An 18,406-nucleotide genomic window follows, 5' to 3' on the forward strand; every position below is an offset into this window, starting at 1 on the left:
CTACAACCGCCCTGGATGATTGCCGTTTCGTCCTTTATGAAGTTCCTGGTCCTCCCGTGCTTCGGTGTATCTTTTGTCTTTCCATACACGCCCGGAAAACCTAGAATATTCACACAAAGATTCTTGGTCGGGTGCATCACGTCGATTGCGGAGCGGACTTCCGGGACTTTCCAATATTCTAGCTCCCAAAAATAGATTTCTTCTTCCACATGGGCGCGTGTCCGTCGGCGTCTTTCGGAACAGGTCGGCTTGCCTAGACCCTTTCCAAAGATAACATTTAAATCCTTGACCATGTCAAATATATCGAGCACCACTACGGGGACGAGGCTTCGGACGGCGGTCTGCCTCGCCATCGAAATGCTTGCCTTTTTTCCTTGAGGGATGCTTGCGCGGAAGGTAACGACGATTGAACGGGTACACAACTTTTCTGCTTTTTCCCAAATATTTACTTTCAGTCTCATCTAAACAGTGTGTGCATGCATTGTATCCTTTGTTCGTCTTTCCTGAAATGTTACTGAGGGCAGGCCAATCATTGATGGTTACGAATAGCAACGCTCGTAGGTAAAATTCTTGCTCGGTGTGCTCATCCCACACACGTACACCTGGTTTGGCCCACAACTCCAAAAGTTCATCGACTAATGGCCTTAGGTACACATCAATGTCGTTGCCCGGTTGCTTTGGGCCTTGGATAAGCACCGGCATCATAATGAACTTCCGCTTCATGCACAACCAAGGAGGAAGGTTGTAGATACATAGAGTCACGGGCCGAGTCTTGTGATCGCAGCTCTGCTCCCCAAAAGGATTCATGCCATCTCGTACTTAGACCAAAGTATAAGTTCCTTGCCTCACCTGCAAAATCCGGGAACTCTCTCCCGATGTTTCTCCACTGCCGACCATCAGCGGGGTGCCTCAACATCGCGTCTTTCTTACGTTCTTCCATGTGCCATCGCAACAACTTGGCATGCTCTTTGTTTCTGAACAAACGTTTCAACCATGGTATTATTGGAGCATACCACATCACCTTCGCAGGAACCCTCTTCCTGTGTGGATCGCCCTCAACATCACCAGGGTCATCTTTTCTGATCTTATACCGCAATGCACCACATATTGGACATTTATTCAAATTCTCGTACTTCTCACCGCGGTAGAGGATACAGTCATTAATGCATGCATGTATCTTACGCACATCTAATCCTAGAGGGCAAACAAGCTTCTTTGCTTCATATGTATCGACGGGCAATTCATTATTTCTTGGAAACTGACTTCTTTAATATTATCATCAATTTCTCAAATCCCGAGTCGGTCACACCGACCTCTCGCCTTCCATTTCAGCAATTCCAATATGCTACCCGAGCTTTCTATGCCCATCTTCACAACACAGGTACAACAATTTGTGGTGGTCCTCTAAAATCTTGTCGAACTGCAACCTCTCCTTATCCGTGCCACGATCTCTTCTTGCATCGAAATGGCCCGACGAAGATCATCATCAACGGGATCATCCGATGTACGTTCTTCACCTCCTTCTTCTTCATTGTCGTCCATTGCGGTATCATCGCATTCGAGAGAACATAGATCGGTGCGGTCATCATTATCTTCTTCTTCATCGCCGTCTTCCATCATAACCCCTTCTTCTTCGTGCTTGGTCCAAACATTATAGCTGGACATGAATCCAAACCGAATCAGGTGGCTCTTAATGTCTCTTGAGCAAGAGTAATCCTTCTTGTTCTTACATTTTAGACATGGACGAGCACATAAAACCTTGCTTCGACTTGTTGGCCTCGGCCACAAGCAGGGAAAGAATTCATGCCCTCTGCGAAAGCGGGGGCACATCGGTTACCGTACATCCATGGATGACTCATCCGCATCATAAGTACAATTATATATGTATCCAGATGCAATCACCTTCCTAAAATTAGTATTGTACGGACTATGTATATATATACGAGAAAATAGTTGCTAACCTTTTAGGATCAAAAAGAGGAGAAATCTTATCAAATAAAATCAAGTGGGCATCCCTCTCACAAGCATTCCATCAAACACCTCTTGTGCACACGTAGAAAAAATGAGCTAGCATACACCTCCACCTTCACCACCAAGGAAAAAATGAGGTGGGGGGGGGGGGGGCTGGCTACGTGTCTATATATAGGCATGGCCCTTTTGTCGCGGGCCGTATTACAACCCGCGACAAAAGGGGTCGCCGGCAAGCGCCAAGCACTCGGACACCTTTTATCGCGGGTCGTGATACGGCCCGCGACAAAGGGCGCGACAAAAGGCCCTGCCCGCTCCACATGGTTTCGGGGCGACGTGGCCTGGCCATTTGTCGCGGGTGCAGGTGCGCCCGCGACAAAAGGCTCCCACGGAAGCCCTGTTTTCCACTAGTGGATGGCACACGATATTCAATGCCTTTCCTCGGCTGAAAAAAATTAAACAATGACGTGCACTAATTATTCTGCAAAAATCACGCTCGTTTAAACTTGGCAAGTACCCAATTAAATTAGGCAATTAGGACATAATTAATCTGGAAACTGCTAATATGGCAATTAGACCAAACTAATCCGGAAATTACTCCCATAATTATCGGGCATAATTAATCTGGCAACAATTCGTTTCTGCCACTAATAAATCAGGCAATTACTGCTAATTAATCTGGAAATGGTACTCAACTACGGCGAGCACTCCTCTAATTACCGCTAATGAATACGGCAACTGAGCCGAATTAATTCCCTAATTATCGCCAATGAATATGGCAATTTCATCGAATTACGTATCAGTAATGCCTCGCCCCTTGTGCTCAACTACGGCGAGCACTCCACTGCTGCGCAGCGGCACCAGAGAAACGGCTGGAGACCTTAGGAAGCAGCCACCTCCTCGCCCATGCGTGCTCTTGCGGCGGCTCCCCTCCCAGTTGATGGTTGCTCGGCCGGCGGCGCTCTCTCCGCTGATGCGTGCTCGGCCGCGGCGGCATCTCCGACATGATCGGCCGCGACAGCCTCCCCCGTCGTGCACCTCGAGTTCCCGCGCCATGCTCAGCCGCGTCCTCGCCGCCGTGCTCGACTGCTGCTGTCTCCTCCTCTCTGCACTTTCCGGCTTGGTCATGGGCGTTGTCCTGCTTTCGAGATGGTTGTGTGGTGGAGAATGCTTGTGAAAGGATAAGAATCTGATTATTAGGAGAAAAAAGTACGACCTGTCCTCTAAGGGCGCGATGCGCTTTTTCTAATCGCGATGCGCGTCGCACCGAAGCGCTAAACGTGCGGCGCTTATGGGTAGATTTTCCCTTCTTTTTTTGAACAACTGATCATCGCACGCGCATATTTTTTACACTCTGATGCGACGCGTGTCTCATGGGGTGATTTGTTTCTCCAAGCCCTAAACTAGAGACAATTTCTTCTCCAAAAAAAAAAAAAAAAAAAAAAAAACTAGAGCGAATTTCACTGTTTGGCTGCTGGGCCTTTTGCCTTCGGTGCGATACTGCGGCTTTCTCCTTGGAGTGGGCATTTGCACAGACACCCCTAATATTTCATCTGTATTCCACTTGGGGTCCTGGAGCACAGCAGCAGCAGTAGGATCATGGAACGCGCGCCCGAGCAGCCCCAAAAAAATTCGAATTGTTCGCGCGGGAGAGGAGGGAGATCTCACCCCGCCAAGAAGTCGGTTCGTGTTCCCAGCCGCATAAATGCGCGAATGGGAGTGGGGAGAAATGCCTCGTCCCAACTCCAGAAAAAAGGGAGAAAAATAAAATAGCTAGGGTTCGGACCCCCAAGGGAAGGAGGAGGAGGCTGGGGCACTGCGACGAGGGGGGTCTACTTCTGGAGGCGATCGATTGATCCCGCCGCCGCGGTTTCCAGGAGCCGATACTCCATCAGCAGCGAGGTAAAGTTTCTCGGATCACCGCCGGCGCCGTACGGTGGTGGTTTCCTTCACTGCGGCTAATGTTTAAAGATCACACTAGTACTGCTGCTACTACCTCGCTAGTGATCGTCGCTGATTAGTGAATGCCACGAAATGGAAAGAAAGTTGTAGAGATGTAGATTGGGGATAATGCTACTGTACTACCAGTGATGATGATTGCTGATTAGGAAAGAATGCCACTTTTCCAGTTGAAATTGGCAAGTTGTATAATGCTAGTAGAAAGGAGGACGAGGTAAATGCTTGGAAAACATATGGAGTGTGTTTGATTAGCTGAGAATTTGTAGGATGAAAAACAGACCTCTTTTTGCGTGTGTGTGCCTGTGAGTTTGTGTTATCTGCAGAAAACATGTAGGAGGAACTTTTTTTCTCCCAAAGTTGCTACTTTTATGCGGTAAGACATGCAGTTTCAGAAGAAAATATCACAAATGTCTAGAAAATGATAGGAAATGAGGGGACATTATGGGAGGAGGAGGTTTTACTTCTGGTGGCTTCGCTCCGGAGGCGATTGATTGATCCTGCTGCCGCCGTTACTACGATCTGATAACCCATTATCAGTTTTTCTCGGATCGCCGCCGGCGCCGTATGTTGGTGGTTTCCTACTTTCCTTTACTGCGGCTAATGTTTAAAGATCACACTAGTACTGCTGCTACTACCTCGCTGGTGATCCTCGCAGATTAGTGAATGCCACGAAATGGAAAGGACGTTGTAGTGATGTAGATTGGGTATAATGCTACTGTACTACCAGCGATGATGGTTACTGATTAGGAAGGAATGCCACTCTTCCAGTTGAATTTGGGAAGTAGTATAATGCTAGTAGAAAGGATGGCGAAAGTAAATGATTAGCTACGACTTTGTAGGATGAAAGACCTCTTTTTGTGTGTGTGCCTGTGAGTTTGTGTTATCTGTAGAAAACATGTAGAATGGACTTTTTTTCTCCCAAAATTGCTACTTTTATGCGGTGAGAAATGCAGTTTCAGAAGAAATATCACAAATGTATAGAAAATGATAGGAATTGAGGGGTGATTATGGAGAATATTTCAGTAGTTTCATGCAAGTTAAGGACAGGAAAAGTCGGTGCTATAATATGTGCTTGTTTCTCTACAGGTATGTCGATGCCAGATGAATTTATGATACATGCAGCAGAAGGAAAGCTTTCCACTGGACCTGGGGGGACATTAGTGAGTCCAGATTGCCCGTTTGTGATCAAGAGGCTGGCAGACCCACTGAATAAGTCGTTCGAGCAAGTGCAGCGCTGGATAATGGAGATATTCCAGCTGAATGAGGAGGCGCATGAGATCACTTTGCAGCACATCCTGTATGTTAGGAACAATCTACTAGCTCCTCCTTCCACTGTGCTAATTGATATAGTGGGGGATGATTCCTGGAGGGCATTTCTGAACGTGGCATGGCGTCATGTTGGAGCTTTCATACTGTTCGTCACATGGAGTGCCAAGAAAACTACCTATGTTTCCAAGGCAATTGATGCCACGACGGTTGCTGATGAAGATCCTGCTGTAACAGATGAATCTGATGGTGGAAGCTGGCCAACTTGCAAGCATGATAAACCTTGCACCATTGAAACTTTATGGGACAGTCAAGACCAAGGGCAAAGGTTCTACCGCTGCCCTCTCTTTGGGGTGAGCTTCTTTGGAGATTGTTCATCAGTGTAGTATATGTGACTGCTCTGAATGATCACTGTATTGATCGGTAATGACAATTTCTGTTTTCTCAGGATTTCAAAGAAGACTGTGGATTCACCCAATGGTTGGACAAGGAGCTCCCTGGGAAGGCGACTGAGCACATGAACTACCTTAGCGACAGTGTCGATTCCCTCCAGCAGCAGGTTGACACTCTGAAGTGCGAGCTTGAGGAACTTCGTCGCGGTCACCAGAAAAGGTCACTTGGAGAAGGTGTTATCAGTCTTGGAGACGAAAATACAAGCCCAAGCCAAATTCGTAGATTGGCCAAGGGAAATTAGACTCCAACATGCAGAGTGGTCGCTGGTCCAGGCTAGTCATGCAGAGTGGTGTCATGCTCACAAAATGTGATCTGTGGTCTAGTTAGTTTTCTGGTAGGTATCGTTGAACACTTGAACTGTTCGTGGCTATCCTGAGACTGGTTTATCTAATGTGCCCTTTTGCGTTTGCTTGCTATTTTGCCACAACATGTGTACATTTGTTTATCTATCTTGTTGATTACTTCCAAACTTTAAACCTGTAAATCTGCCACACTAGTTACAATTTGGAAGTTGAAAATTTATTGAAATCCATCAATGCCCATTCAGACATGTTTTTTTTTTCAATAACCTGACAGACATAACCATCGCTATAGTCTATATATCATGGCAAAGAAACATCTGGATCTTACATGTTACAGCAGAAAGACTACCATTTGCATAAACACTGCCAGAACAGAAAGCAAAACTTTAAGCTATCTCTACTTATACCCATGAACGATATGGTTCCTATTTACAGTTTACAACAGGTCCCTATCGTTTCATCCTAAAACTCTGCCCTCCCCATTCTGGAAAGCAGTGCAACAGAGCTACTTGCTTGAGATCCAACACAAATCGAACAGAAAACAGATGGTTCAGATGTAGTATATTTGACCAACATTAAGAAGGCTCTCATGAGGAATGTTGAAAATCACGCTGTTCTCCCTGCAGACCCTCCTCATGAAAGCATACATGTAATCTACAGCTAGCTTCTTGACGACCCCTGAATCTCTCCGTGCGCGCACAATGGTGTTCCCTAGAATGTGGACAACACCAGCGTCCCTGCACCGGTTCAAGAACTCCAGTTCATTGCCAACTGCTTGGCTGGCATGGCTTGAGTACGTCAGCAGATTGTTCACCCCGAGGGGCGACTGCACCGGCACAATGGAATCCTGTGATGAGTAGCTCAGGTCACCATTGGAGCACATTGTGTTGATAGTTTTTTCTGCCTGAAATGTATCACTGATTGTCCTCTGCTCTGGCACACTGAACTCATCTGAATCAGAATAACCCTCCATCATGCTCTCGAGTCGGATGAATAATGCCAGGCAGTCAAAGAGCATTTTCTCAAAGTCGTCATCTTTTTTGTGGAGGTCTTTATACCCATACCTTGCGATACAACGGAATATATGGAAGTTCTTAGGGCCAATCCTCCTAACAAGGAACCGCTCCTCCAACGGGACAGTGTAGACCGGAAGATACTTGACACACACAAAGACAACAACCGAGTGGATAGCAGGTAGGTTGGTGATAAAGTGGGAGAAGATGTGAGGAACGCCACTTGCGAGCTCGGTGTACACAAAGCCTATCCCTGGAACCCTGACAAGACCAAGGCTCGGACCAAGGCCAAGAATCCAGGCCATCGAGACCTTGCTGTGCATCTCAAATTCATACCGCTTCACGGTGCAGTAATGCCACACATACATGATGGTGAAGAAAGCTATTGCAATGACAAGTGGAACCCAACCGCCTTGGTCGATCTTTAATATGCAAGCCGAGAAGTAGGGCAGCTCTACCATCAACGAGAGCACAATAAAGGTAACGACAAGGATCCAGTGACTCTTCCACACCAGCAGCATTACTGGTACCATGAGGAACGTGGTCACTAGCATAACTATAACCACTGCAGTGCCTGGTGACACAACATGAAATGTGAATTAACAGCCGTCTGATGTATGCAGTGGAGATTATATCATCAATTATTCAGCAACAAGTTCTTAGTTTAGGACAATCTCAGTCTTCTATTAGTACTAGAAACAGGGTTTTTTTACGGAAGTGATTTGCCTGATCTTTGTTGAAAGAAGCCAGTCAAATATAGAGTTCAGGTAAAACAAGAGAGAACATGATTATTACTATTATATGCCAATCTTTCTTCTAAACTGTTTATATGTAGCTTCTCCAAGCACAGCGGTACTTTTTCAAAAAAGGAGGATAAGAGCATCTCCAGTCGCGACACCCAAAGGGATTTGGGTCGCGCCGGACACTTAACCTCCCCCAGTCGCGCACCCCAAAGGCCGCTTCGGTCCGGGCATGCCCCAAATATTGTCCAGCGTGCCCAGCCCGTCCCCTGTGCACAGGGGCTCTATCAGGGACGCCGGACAGGACTTATACACTTATTTTTTTGTTTGGGGGAATGCGGCCGGCTGGGAACGGGCGCCCCCAAACACGGCACCACGCCACGGCGTCCCCCAAACGACCAATCCGGCGCTTTTGCTGGACGTCATTTGGGGGATGCGACTAGAGATGCTCTAACCCCTGGACTCTCCAAGCTCAGCAGCACATACTACATGGATATGCAGTGCACATGAAAATTCATGTTAAAACATAAGCCTTACCATACGCATTTCCTATTTGGCTCTGGTTCTTGAATCCAGCAGTCACAGCAATACAAAGAATCAGGAGGAGCCAATTGATGTCAGGGATGTAAATCTGCCCAAGGAATTTCTTTGAGGTGTGGACTATCTTCACACGGGGAAAACAGCCTAGTGCAAGAGCTTGCTTTATTATTGAGTACGTAGCAGATATGGTGGCTTGACTTGCAACTATGGCTGAAGCAGTTGCTATAACAAAGGCTGGCCAGTATATGGCATCTGCAATGATTAAACATCTCATTATAAGAACCATATTACATACATCAATAGTGTGCAATATCAATAGTGAGACATGATGTGGTGACACACCAACTGATATATCTTAAGATTAGTCAACGGATGACAAGCTATAGGATCCGAGGAGAACCTGGAAGGGAGCGATAAAAGGCATCATTCACATGTTGCTTGTTGGAAATTATATAAGCTGCCTGCCCTGTGTATGCCAGTAGAAGGCATGGGAATACAATGAAGGTGAAAGCAATCTGCAAATAAACATTCTTAATTTTAGGGAGCTCATAATTACATGAAGATATATCACACAATTCCTAACTCAAGATATGTTACCTGAATGGCCAATACGGGAAAATGACATAGATCCGCATATAATGCTTCAGTTCCTGAATAGAAAGAAACAATTTTCTTCATGTTACACCAGATCTAACTATAAATTGATGGAACTGAATAGGTAAAACGGCCTGACCTGTGATGCTAAGCATGATTCCTCCAAGAACAGTCCAGCTCTCAGAAGAATTCCCTCGCCTTCGGAAAAATCGGTATATATAGACTGGATTGTATGCTTTTAGCACAGAGCTACCATACTTGTGTATGTTCAGTGCTCCAACACTTCCAATTAAAATGAACCAGATGAGCACTATTGGCGCAAACAACCATCCAACTTTGTCTGTACCATAGTGCTGCATGCTAAATATTCCAATTAAGATGATCACGGCAACAAGTACAACAATATCTGCCAGATGCAGAGAAAGTCAAATATGAAGCGACTTCAAACAATAACTTGTGCAGAAGAACTAAAGAACTTGAAGTAAGATCAAGAAGGGTGCATATGAGATCATAATTAATACAACACACAGATGTGAACTGCAGTGACTTCCTTTCACCATTAGGATGAGAATATGTTTCTACATGCTACTTGAAAAATGTACAGAAGTTACAATATGCCAGAAATTGAATAAATCATATTGAACACAGGATATTACCTGTGCTCATGTGCGGATTTTGAACTTTTATTCCACCTGATGCAGAAAGAACTGTGGAAACACAGAATCATAAATCAGATTCCTGGATACTGGATACACTGGATTTACTCTGAAAACCTTGACACTGAACATGACTTCGGAAGAGATTACCTGATATAGCAGGAGTAAGGATCCCATCTCCAATGGCTGTGCAAGTACCAAGGAGAACAAGAATAAGAAGGCAGTTTCTTTTATATGCACGTGTCTCTAGCCATTTCTTTATTTTTGCTGCCAATGAGTTCTCCTCGTAAGTTTGCCTACTATATGTCGTGAGGTCCTCATCAGTCTTGTGTTGGTTGGGTATAGTGCTGATCTTTGCATGACGGCAGAGTAGTGAATAAAGAGCAAATGTACCACCTGCAGGACAAAAAGAAGTCACGATATCTGAATATGTGCAAACGAGTTATCAAGTCAAAGTAATCACAGAATTACGCATGTAACAATTGCTTCCAACAATGGATCAATAGTAAAATGATTAGGCTAAAAATTCATAATTTGAAGGAAGCAAATTAGCTGCAATGTGTTCCTTAATGTGTAGAAACAAACATTTGAGATGTATATCAGTCAGTAATTTTGTTCTGTTTTGTCATTTTATAAAGCAGATCATAAGAGACACCATCTTATTGAAGCTCTAAGCAGCATGTGACTTGAGGATCAACTATCTCACCTTGACCATTATCATTTGCCCGCAAGACAATAAAAACATACTTCAGAAGAGGGATCAGAGTAAGGGTGTAAATGATCAAGGAAAGAGCTCCAATAACATCCTCATCTTCGTCTACTCCACGAGGAAAGGCATTATAGAACACATACAAGGGTGATGTTCCCAAGTCACCAAAGACCACCCCAAGGCTCTGAAATGCGAGGCGCAGTAACAGAGCTGATGAAAATTTCTGCATCAAAGGAAGTAACAGTCAGTATAAAATCCTGCTGTAGTACCTAAGCTGCTTCAATAATAATAAAATCATTCAATTCCTTATCAAGAACACACAAGCATTACGATTGCAGGACAAAAGCTTCTTCTGCAAATTGTTTCATCAAAATGGAAAGCACAAGAAACTTGAATAAAACAAAATCATCCCTCCTTGTTCAGTTACTCAGTAATCGCACTAGTAAAAACAAAGAAAACAGGCACTCCCATCATATGAACCAAACCAGATTGTTTAATGCCCTACAGATGACGAACATGTCCATCAAAATACAGCTGCACAACTTTGATGAACTGGTCACATGCAGAGACAAATTATTATATTCTCTGAAAATCATAAAAATTAATAAACAAAATTTAAACTGACTGAAGAAGAGAAACGTCAGACCTTTTCTCTGTACATATTCTTCAGTCTGGTTGCTTCCTCGTCCATGGGCTGATCAAGGTTCTGATCTAGTTCCCACATGCTCCCCCTATTTGTCGCCTCATTCTCGGATAGCGACGCCATCGATCTCTTTTTGCCACAGCTCTCAAATCCTCACAGAAACAATGGCCCCAAGAAACAAGTCCTCCACTTCAAGTCTTTGCATCAACCAAACTGAAACTCAAAGTTCAGCTTCAAATCTTGGCATCAACACCTCCACCTTCGGTTCTTACACCAATAGAAATATTAGAGCTTTTGGCTCATCAAGCAGGTACTAATCTTGCAAACAAATCTCCACAGGAAACCTCTCTTCTCCCACTGAAGAACTGTTTCGGCCGCTCTGAATTCTTGGGGATATTTGCAGGGACCATTAATGGAAGGTCCGGTCCAACCACGGAGCCGCCAAGAATGGCAGCAGAAGAACTCCAAATCCTAAGTCCAAAGACTCGACCGAGATCACCGCACAGAAAGGAGCCAGGGATTCCTAAACCAGGATAAGGAAACCCCAAACCAAAAACCCAACCTTTCTTCCTCCGCGAACCTCCCCAATCAAACTTTGATTGGGCCCTGCGAACTGCAGAGGCGGCCGGGCGGCAGAGACGCAACGGCGGCGGGAGGGGGGAGCCTGAGAGTGGGAGGAGGGTCAGGCGAGGTGGAGAGAGCGACGGAGCGGCCGACCGACCAACCAAACAGAGCGAACGAAGCAATGAAGTAGCGCCAGCCTGCCAGGAGAAGAGCAGCATATGAGGACAGGGAGAAGAGTCTGCAGGGTGGGCGCCCACTAATTTTGTCTGGAATTTAACTGATAAAAAGTTCTCGGATTTGGGTGCTGATTGCGGGATCGCACTGTTGCTGTTAGGGACGGCGACAACTGACAAGGAGGGATGAGGAGCTAATGCTGCTTTGCAGGCATACTGCTGCTGATGCTGACGTGGCGTGTTCTTGATCTAGCTGCTTGATTACCTAGCAGTCCCTAATCTACCTGCTCTGATGCTTCCTGTTTAACTTAGAGTGTTAAATAAGTACTTTAGTTGCTAATCTTCATGGGATGAAGATCCAATCCAAGATCGTCACTTTGTGTGTTAAATAAGTAGTTTTGTCAGTGGTTTTGCTTATTCTTTGTTTGGTAGTACCACCCAGGCTGCAACTTGGACAGTACTATATGAATATAGTTTGTTGTTTGACTTTACTCAGTTGTTTATGTATTATTGGGCATGTTCTAATTATTTTTTTGTGTCTTGACTCTTTCTTGAGCTCTACTAGTCTCAATAATTCTATTCTTGTTAGACAACAGATTTGTTGAAGAACACACGTGGGTGTTTAGTTACCTTAATTTACTTCGTTAACTAGTAGTAGTAGTTAAGTACTCAAAAAGCACGGATGATCATAAAATTTAAACATATACGCTTGTTTTAAAAGCGGGGATTTCTTAGAACTTTGTTTCGGGTGAGCGGATTCCTATAACCTAGGTACGCGGACGCCCACTTCCCTTCCCTCAAAACTTTTTTCCGTGGAATTTCCAGGATTATTAGAACAATGTTTTAATTTCAGTAGCATCTGGAAAGGACAATTTTCACATGTCCCATCTGAGCAAACCCCGGACGTTCACAATAATCTGAAACCAAGTGATATGATTGCACGAATCTTCCACCATTTGTATGCATAAATATATATTCTTGAGAGAAAACTGCTACAAAAAAAATATAATAGGAGCAAGAAAGTGCTGCAATTATGCAATGGGAATTGGAATTGGATGCAATAATGATCATGCTAATAATCAAATCAATAATGTGAGCGGGAATTATACTATGCTCTAGGAACTGATACTCAACGACTTTTGTTGCTAACTTGCAACTAGTACGAAAAAAACAAACTAGTTTTCTTGCGGTGATTAATATCTAGTGATCCACTGATCCATCCGGATATGCATGCATGCCACAACAAGTAGCAGCTAGGCGCTAGGTCGTCGCTTGCAGTGATGTGCATGAGACAGAAGAAGCACACGAACTGACGAACCGGGCAGTTGCATCATCGTCATCAGTCATCACAAAGGTCTATCCATACTGGAGATGAAATGAGAAATGGCACCTCTGCCCCTCCTTCCTAGCTTTCTTCCAAAAGCAGAGCACCTGAACCTGCAAGTCATGGACAACCTCATGACTTCGCTGAAAATATATGTATGTATGAGATGAGATGGTAGCATTTTCAGTGGTTCATGTTCTCTGCAGAGGTGATGCTCCACCACCATGCTTGTTGCCATGTTGGTGGCTGGGTTGGTATATTGATATGATTATTCTTCTCAGACGACTGACCATATTTTTCCTTCTCTCTAGGCTCAAGCTAGCTATACATGTGTGGTCATGCATGAGATCAGATCACGCGGAAATGGGAATCTTCTTGGAATAGCCTATGCGCAAGTTTCTTAACAATCTAGAAATAAGTGCAACTTCACCAGACCGTTGTGTGCGTCCGTGCAAATTTTCACCTTCTAATTCAATACATTATGTCGTGCAAAAAAATAGTGTGCTTGGCGAGATAGAAAAAAGACAAAATCGACAGTGAATATTGTGCTAAAAGTAAATGTTTTGATAATGCTAACACGCAATTTTGTTATCTTTTGTTTTGTATTTGGATCGTTTTTGGAGCTAAAATTTTATTGGCACGCCATCTTTTCTGGTAGTATGAATACTTCAAGAAGCTTTGAGGTGGTGCTTACCATCTGGACTTTTTTAGTTCGAAAAAAGTTCCATGGCACACGCCAGGGGTTGTGTTCTTTTCATTCTGTTCCGTGTGTTTGATTGGTTATATTATAAGTTATCATCTAGCTTGATGCATGCTGGTCAAAGTTGCACCAAGAAAAAGAGAAGACTAAAAGTTTGATTTTACTTCTTAGTGGAGGTGTCATATCTTCTTTCTCTATTTCACTTAAACAGAAAATAATTTTTTTCTAGAATACATAAATCTTCTAGAAAGGTTGTTCTTCATATCCTCTTAATTGACCGAAAGCTTGGCCTGTGGCTGTAATTTTCCTAGTTACTTAACTAGACCAAACCAAAAGATCGACGCTCCTTTGATTCATCGGATTTGTATTGAAAAATTGTGGGATTTGGATCATATGAAAAAAATCTGCATGAATCATCTAATTCATAGGAACACATCCCATAGAAAAAAAATTCTATAGAAATCTTGTAATGTAAATCTTATAGAAAAAAAAATTAGGTTATACCCCATGAAAAATTCATTTGCCACAATTAAAGACACTTCATCTTCCCATAGGATTCATGTAGACATGACAAAAATCATATATCTTTCCTATTTCTATGCTTTTCCTATCATGCGAATCAAAGGAACACTATTGTATTGTGCTTGAGAAAGATGTGTCGATCTTTGTACATGGCGCGGAAGTAAAATAAATGATGAAGAAGGGTACCGTTTAAATTTTTAAAATAAGTTTATGGGACCTAGTCCACAAATTCACCCCAACTCTAACAATTGACATGTGGGGGCCAGGAGAGAGAAAAACGTACGGGATTTGGTTGCCTACTTTTAGATCTAAGGGCATGTTTGATTAAAAAAAAGCGTAGGATTCTTATCCATAGGATATTTTTCTTATGGGGACGTTTGATTTAAAGGATTGAACCCTCCAAAATTCATATAGATTGCTTCATATATTACAATCCTATAGGATTTCTAGTAAAAGTTTAGACCTCTTGGAAAACTTTCTATGGGTTTATGAAAACTATGACATGCACTCAATCTCTATAGAGAATTTGTGCATCTAATTCATGTGTTTATTATTCCTGCGGGATTTCACATGCCATGATATAGTGTTCATTGCTTTTTTCTATTCATGTGCTTTTAAAATCCCTTGGATGAAACTAGCCCTAAACTGCCAAGCGGTGAATTTGTGGACCAGGTCCCATGGGATTATTTTCCGCTTGAATGGCAATGAAGCATGCATGCCCTCATAATTTTAAAAAACTTAACAGAGTGGCACAAATTAGTGAGGGTTCAACAAAAGTCCATTTGGACATCACTATCAACATTTTACGATGGATATATGTATTATGCACTCACATAGAACTATGATATATTTGTCGCTTTTGTAGAAACTGCCTAGTGGTTTTCACATCTCAACGCACACGAATATCAATTGCGAGTCTGTGATGCATTATTTCGCACTTATTGGACCTATCTAAATGTCCAATTGACGCATGCATGATCAGCAATTCCTGATTGGCCTAAGTCATCCTTCCCAATATAAAAAGAGCTTTTTTATACAACCATTAGATCACTAAATAAATTGATCCAAGGGGTAAAAGTTATGGCCTTGCTTCCTACTCCCTCCATTTCTTAAAATAATGCGTATAAGTTTTGTTGAAAGTCAAACGATCTGAAGTTTAACCAAATTTATAGAAAATATCAATATCTACATTGCCAAATCAATGTCATGTAATGAAATATATTTTCATACTATATCCACATATTATCATAGTTGTTGAACTTTTTGTTTAAACTTGGTCAAACTATACAATGTTTGACTTTGTAGAAAATGTATATATATATATATATATATATATATATATATATATATATACATAAATCACGCATTATTTCCTTTATTGATTGCATAGTTTCACTTTAAGATAATCCACAACTGCAATTTTTCATTTTTGGAGCTAATGCACATTTGCACTTGTTAGGAATGGATGTAGTATAAATAAAACATGAAGAAACTAAGATTGAAGACGCACAATTTTCCTAGGCATGGACCAAATGTTGAGGATGGTGAAGAAGATGATGGATATTCTGCGGATTATAATTATGATCCTGAAGCTAAGAAGGGATGGTTTTCTCACTACGAAACCAAGTTTGCCTCAAGCTTGATATGCATGATCGCATGTATCGGGCACATAAGAACAAGAAGTATGGAAGGCAACACCAAGAGGAGATAATGGTGAAGTTAGGGATTCCAGTGGGTTCAGAGGATGTTATCACTCCCAAGGAGCAATGGGTCTCGCCTCATAGAAAGTTGAGTGATGTTGAGTAAACCACCACACTAGAGTATTCTCACTGCAATGAGTCTACACCACTCGGTGATAAGGACGCGGATGAGTATGATGCTGCTGGTGATGATGACAAGGAGTCCAAGGCTGAGGAGTCTATGCAGGTGTGATCCGTGGGATGTTAACATTGCTCTTCATCGCTTTACGACATCTTGATGCCGGGGGGGGGGGGGGTTATTAGGATTCCAGAGATTTGCATGTGCAAAGTCACAAGTTCTCTCATCTCAATTCTTCTTTACACTTGTGAACTTATTTGTCTTGGTTTGTGAACTTTATTTGATTTGGTCTGAGAACTTCGTTATCTGATGTAAAACATGCATACTTGAATAAATTCTGTAAGTGGAAGATGTTTAAGTTTTTCTTGTATCTCCATGTCTTACGCTTATTTGATGTATTACATGTCTTACATATCACGTGGATGGAGCCCTCTATTTATCTTTTCCCCAACCCATTGATCCATCTCATGATTTCTTGCAAAACTTTGTTCTGCTCCGTATTCTTTGTCCTTTTCAAGTTATAATATATAGGGAAAGTGTTACCAAATGTGAATTTTGCATTCTAGAAGCAAAATCAATTAATGCACATGTCTAGGGGAGCACGTCTATATTTTATATAGTACCTACCAAAGTTGTTATGTTGTTTCATCAATCATGAAAATGAAGGAGATTTTAAGGCATTTACCTCCCTAAGTGTTTTGGTGTTGACGACAATATAATTATTGTCGTGTGTTCAAGTGTAATAGGTAAGTGAGATGATGTCACAAGATAGCTTGTCGCCTCTCAAAGGTACGTGATCACACGAAGACAATGTTTTCGACGTTTTCTAATTTTTACGAAATATGTAATGTGAAGAGGGGGGTTCTCTAAGGAAAGTTTTGGAGGAACCAAGTTCACGTACCATACCCCTAAATGCACCTCCATATTCACCTTGTTATGGTCGAGAGTTTCCCCAACAAATCTCCCAGAATATGTTGTTTAACCGGTAATACCTATGTACCAAGCGTAGTACCACTTAACTCCTAGGGCAAGCACTACCGCTAGGCACGCTAGATGTACAAGTGCACTTGGTAGTGTGGGTGGTACTTCCGCTCACCTCTAGGAGCAGTAGTACCGGCCTCACCACCGGTCTATTGTCAAGCATTTTCCCTTGGTAAATAGAGCGGTACTATGCCGATTGTGGCTCGGAAGTACCGACTTTATTCTTTAATTGAGTTAACCTTACTACCGCTGGTGCACCTGGTAGTATTGTAGCATGGTCATGTGTTTTTTATGAAGAAGCGAAAAACATGCTAAGAGGTAGTACCGCTTTTGTCAGAAATGAAACAGTTTGATTTTGGGAACCCATATAAAAGGAGGATGTTCTTCCCCAAGGAGCTGCCTCTCTTTTCCGCGCGCTCTCTCTCAACCATTAATTCCAAAGCTTCAACTCCCTAAATATCCCTATCTACCAACTAAAATCACTTCATACTCGAGGATTTTGAAGAGAAGACCTAGATCTATGTTTCCACCAAAACAAACTTTATTCCCTCTTGCATTCTGTGATGGATCATGTTACTCTTGGAGTCTTGGGTGTTTTCGTGCCATGGATGGAAGAGGTCATCTGGAGCTCGTGTTTGGTGTTCTGAAGCTATGTGGTCATCGTTAGTACCCTCCAATTAAGTTGTGGAGATTGCCCCAACTTTATGTAAAGATTTCGGTCGCCGCCTTCAAGACCACCACATAGTGGAGCAAGAACTAATTTTTATGGTTTATTCAGCGGGGAATAGGATGAGAACTTTGTAGTTGGTAGCCTTTATGCGGCACACCCCTCTAACGTATATGTAATTTCCTTCTAAAGGAAGAAACTACGAGGATCATCCTCGTGTCTCATCTTGTCTCCATTTCGGTTACTTCCGTCATTTACTACATGTATCTTGTTTGCACGGATGCACACAACCGAAAAAAGAAGAAGTTTTAAAAAAGTCGGCTATAGTGTTCCAGTCCTTACAACAACAACACAAACACCACCATGAAAACACCTAAAGTCCAAATCCTCCAAAAGCGATGCATCCAAGAAGGAAGCATTGTACAAGCGTTGTTGTCACTCGATCAAAGATCTTAGGTTTTCACCCTGAAAAAATTCTCCGTTCTAAAAAACAATATCTTCAACAAGGTCATTAATAGGCACAACCAGTTAAGACCAGATCTTAGATTTTCACCTAGAAATGTAGAACATTGAACTTCTCCTATACTGACGCCCCCACTCGCATGCTGCTTCTATGAAGTCCGAAACACCAAGCAAGTTCACCATCGACGCAAAGCCTCGAACCACTAGGACTAGTCTTCAAAACTCGAATTCCATGTCATTCCCCGCCTTTGACTTCACCATTGAACCAAAAAGACGTGTCCCATGATGGCAACAGGTAGTAGAGCTTCGCACCGCACCCTCCTGAAACCCAGACGGTCGGAAAAAATAACCA

At 42.9% G+C, this 18,406-nt stretch overlaps 2 protein-coding genes across 2 annotated transcripts; one reads left to right on the forward strand and one right to left on the reverse strand.

Moving 5' to 3' along the window:
- The first annotated feature begins 5,009 nt into the window (after positions 1-5,009).
- Positions 5,010-5,887, forward strand: LOC124669667. The gene is made up of 2 exons (XM_047206237.1): positions 5,010-5,546; positions 5,642-5,887. Exons 1-2 carry the CDS (start codon positions 5,016-5,018, stop codon positions 5,885-5,887), a joined length of 777 nt encoding a protein of 258 aa, XP_047062193.1. The 5' UTR covers positions 5,010-5,015.
- A 329-nt stretch (positions 5,888-6,216) lies between these two features.
- On the reverse strand, positions 6,217-11,531 carry LOC124672590 (probable potassium transporter 11). Its single transcript, XM_047208800.1, has 9 exons — positions 10,847-11,531; positions 10,198-10,423; positions 9,642-9,887; positions 9,492-9,542; positions 8,975-9,241; positions 8,839-8,891; positions 8,642-8,756; positions 8,239-8,493; positions 6,217-7,535 (listed from the first exon to the last, which is right to left on the reverse strand). Exons 1-9 carry the CDS (start codon positions 10,964-10,966, stop codon positions 6,499-6,501), a joined length of 2,370 nt encoding a protein of 789 aa, XP_047064756.1. The 5' UTR covers positions 10,967-11,531; the 3' UTR covers positions 6,217-6,498.
- Positions 11,532-18,406: the final 6,875 nt, after the last annotated feature.

The sequence above is a fragment of the Lolium rigidum genome, chromosome 7, assembly GCF_022539505.1.
Source record: "Lolium rigidum isolate FL_2022 chromosome 7, APGP_CSIRO_Lrig_0.1, whole genome shotgun sequence".
Classification (NCBI taxonomy): domain Eukaryota; kingdom Viridiplantae; phylum Streptophyta; class Magnoliopsida; order Poales; family Poaceae; genus Lolium; species Lolium rigidum.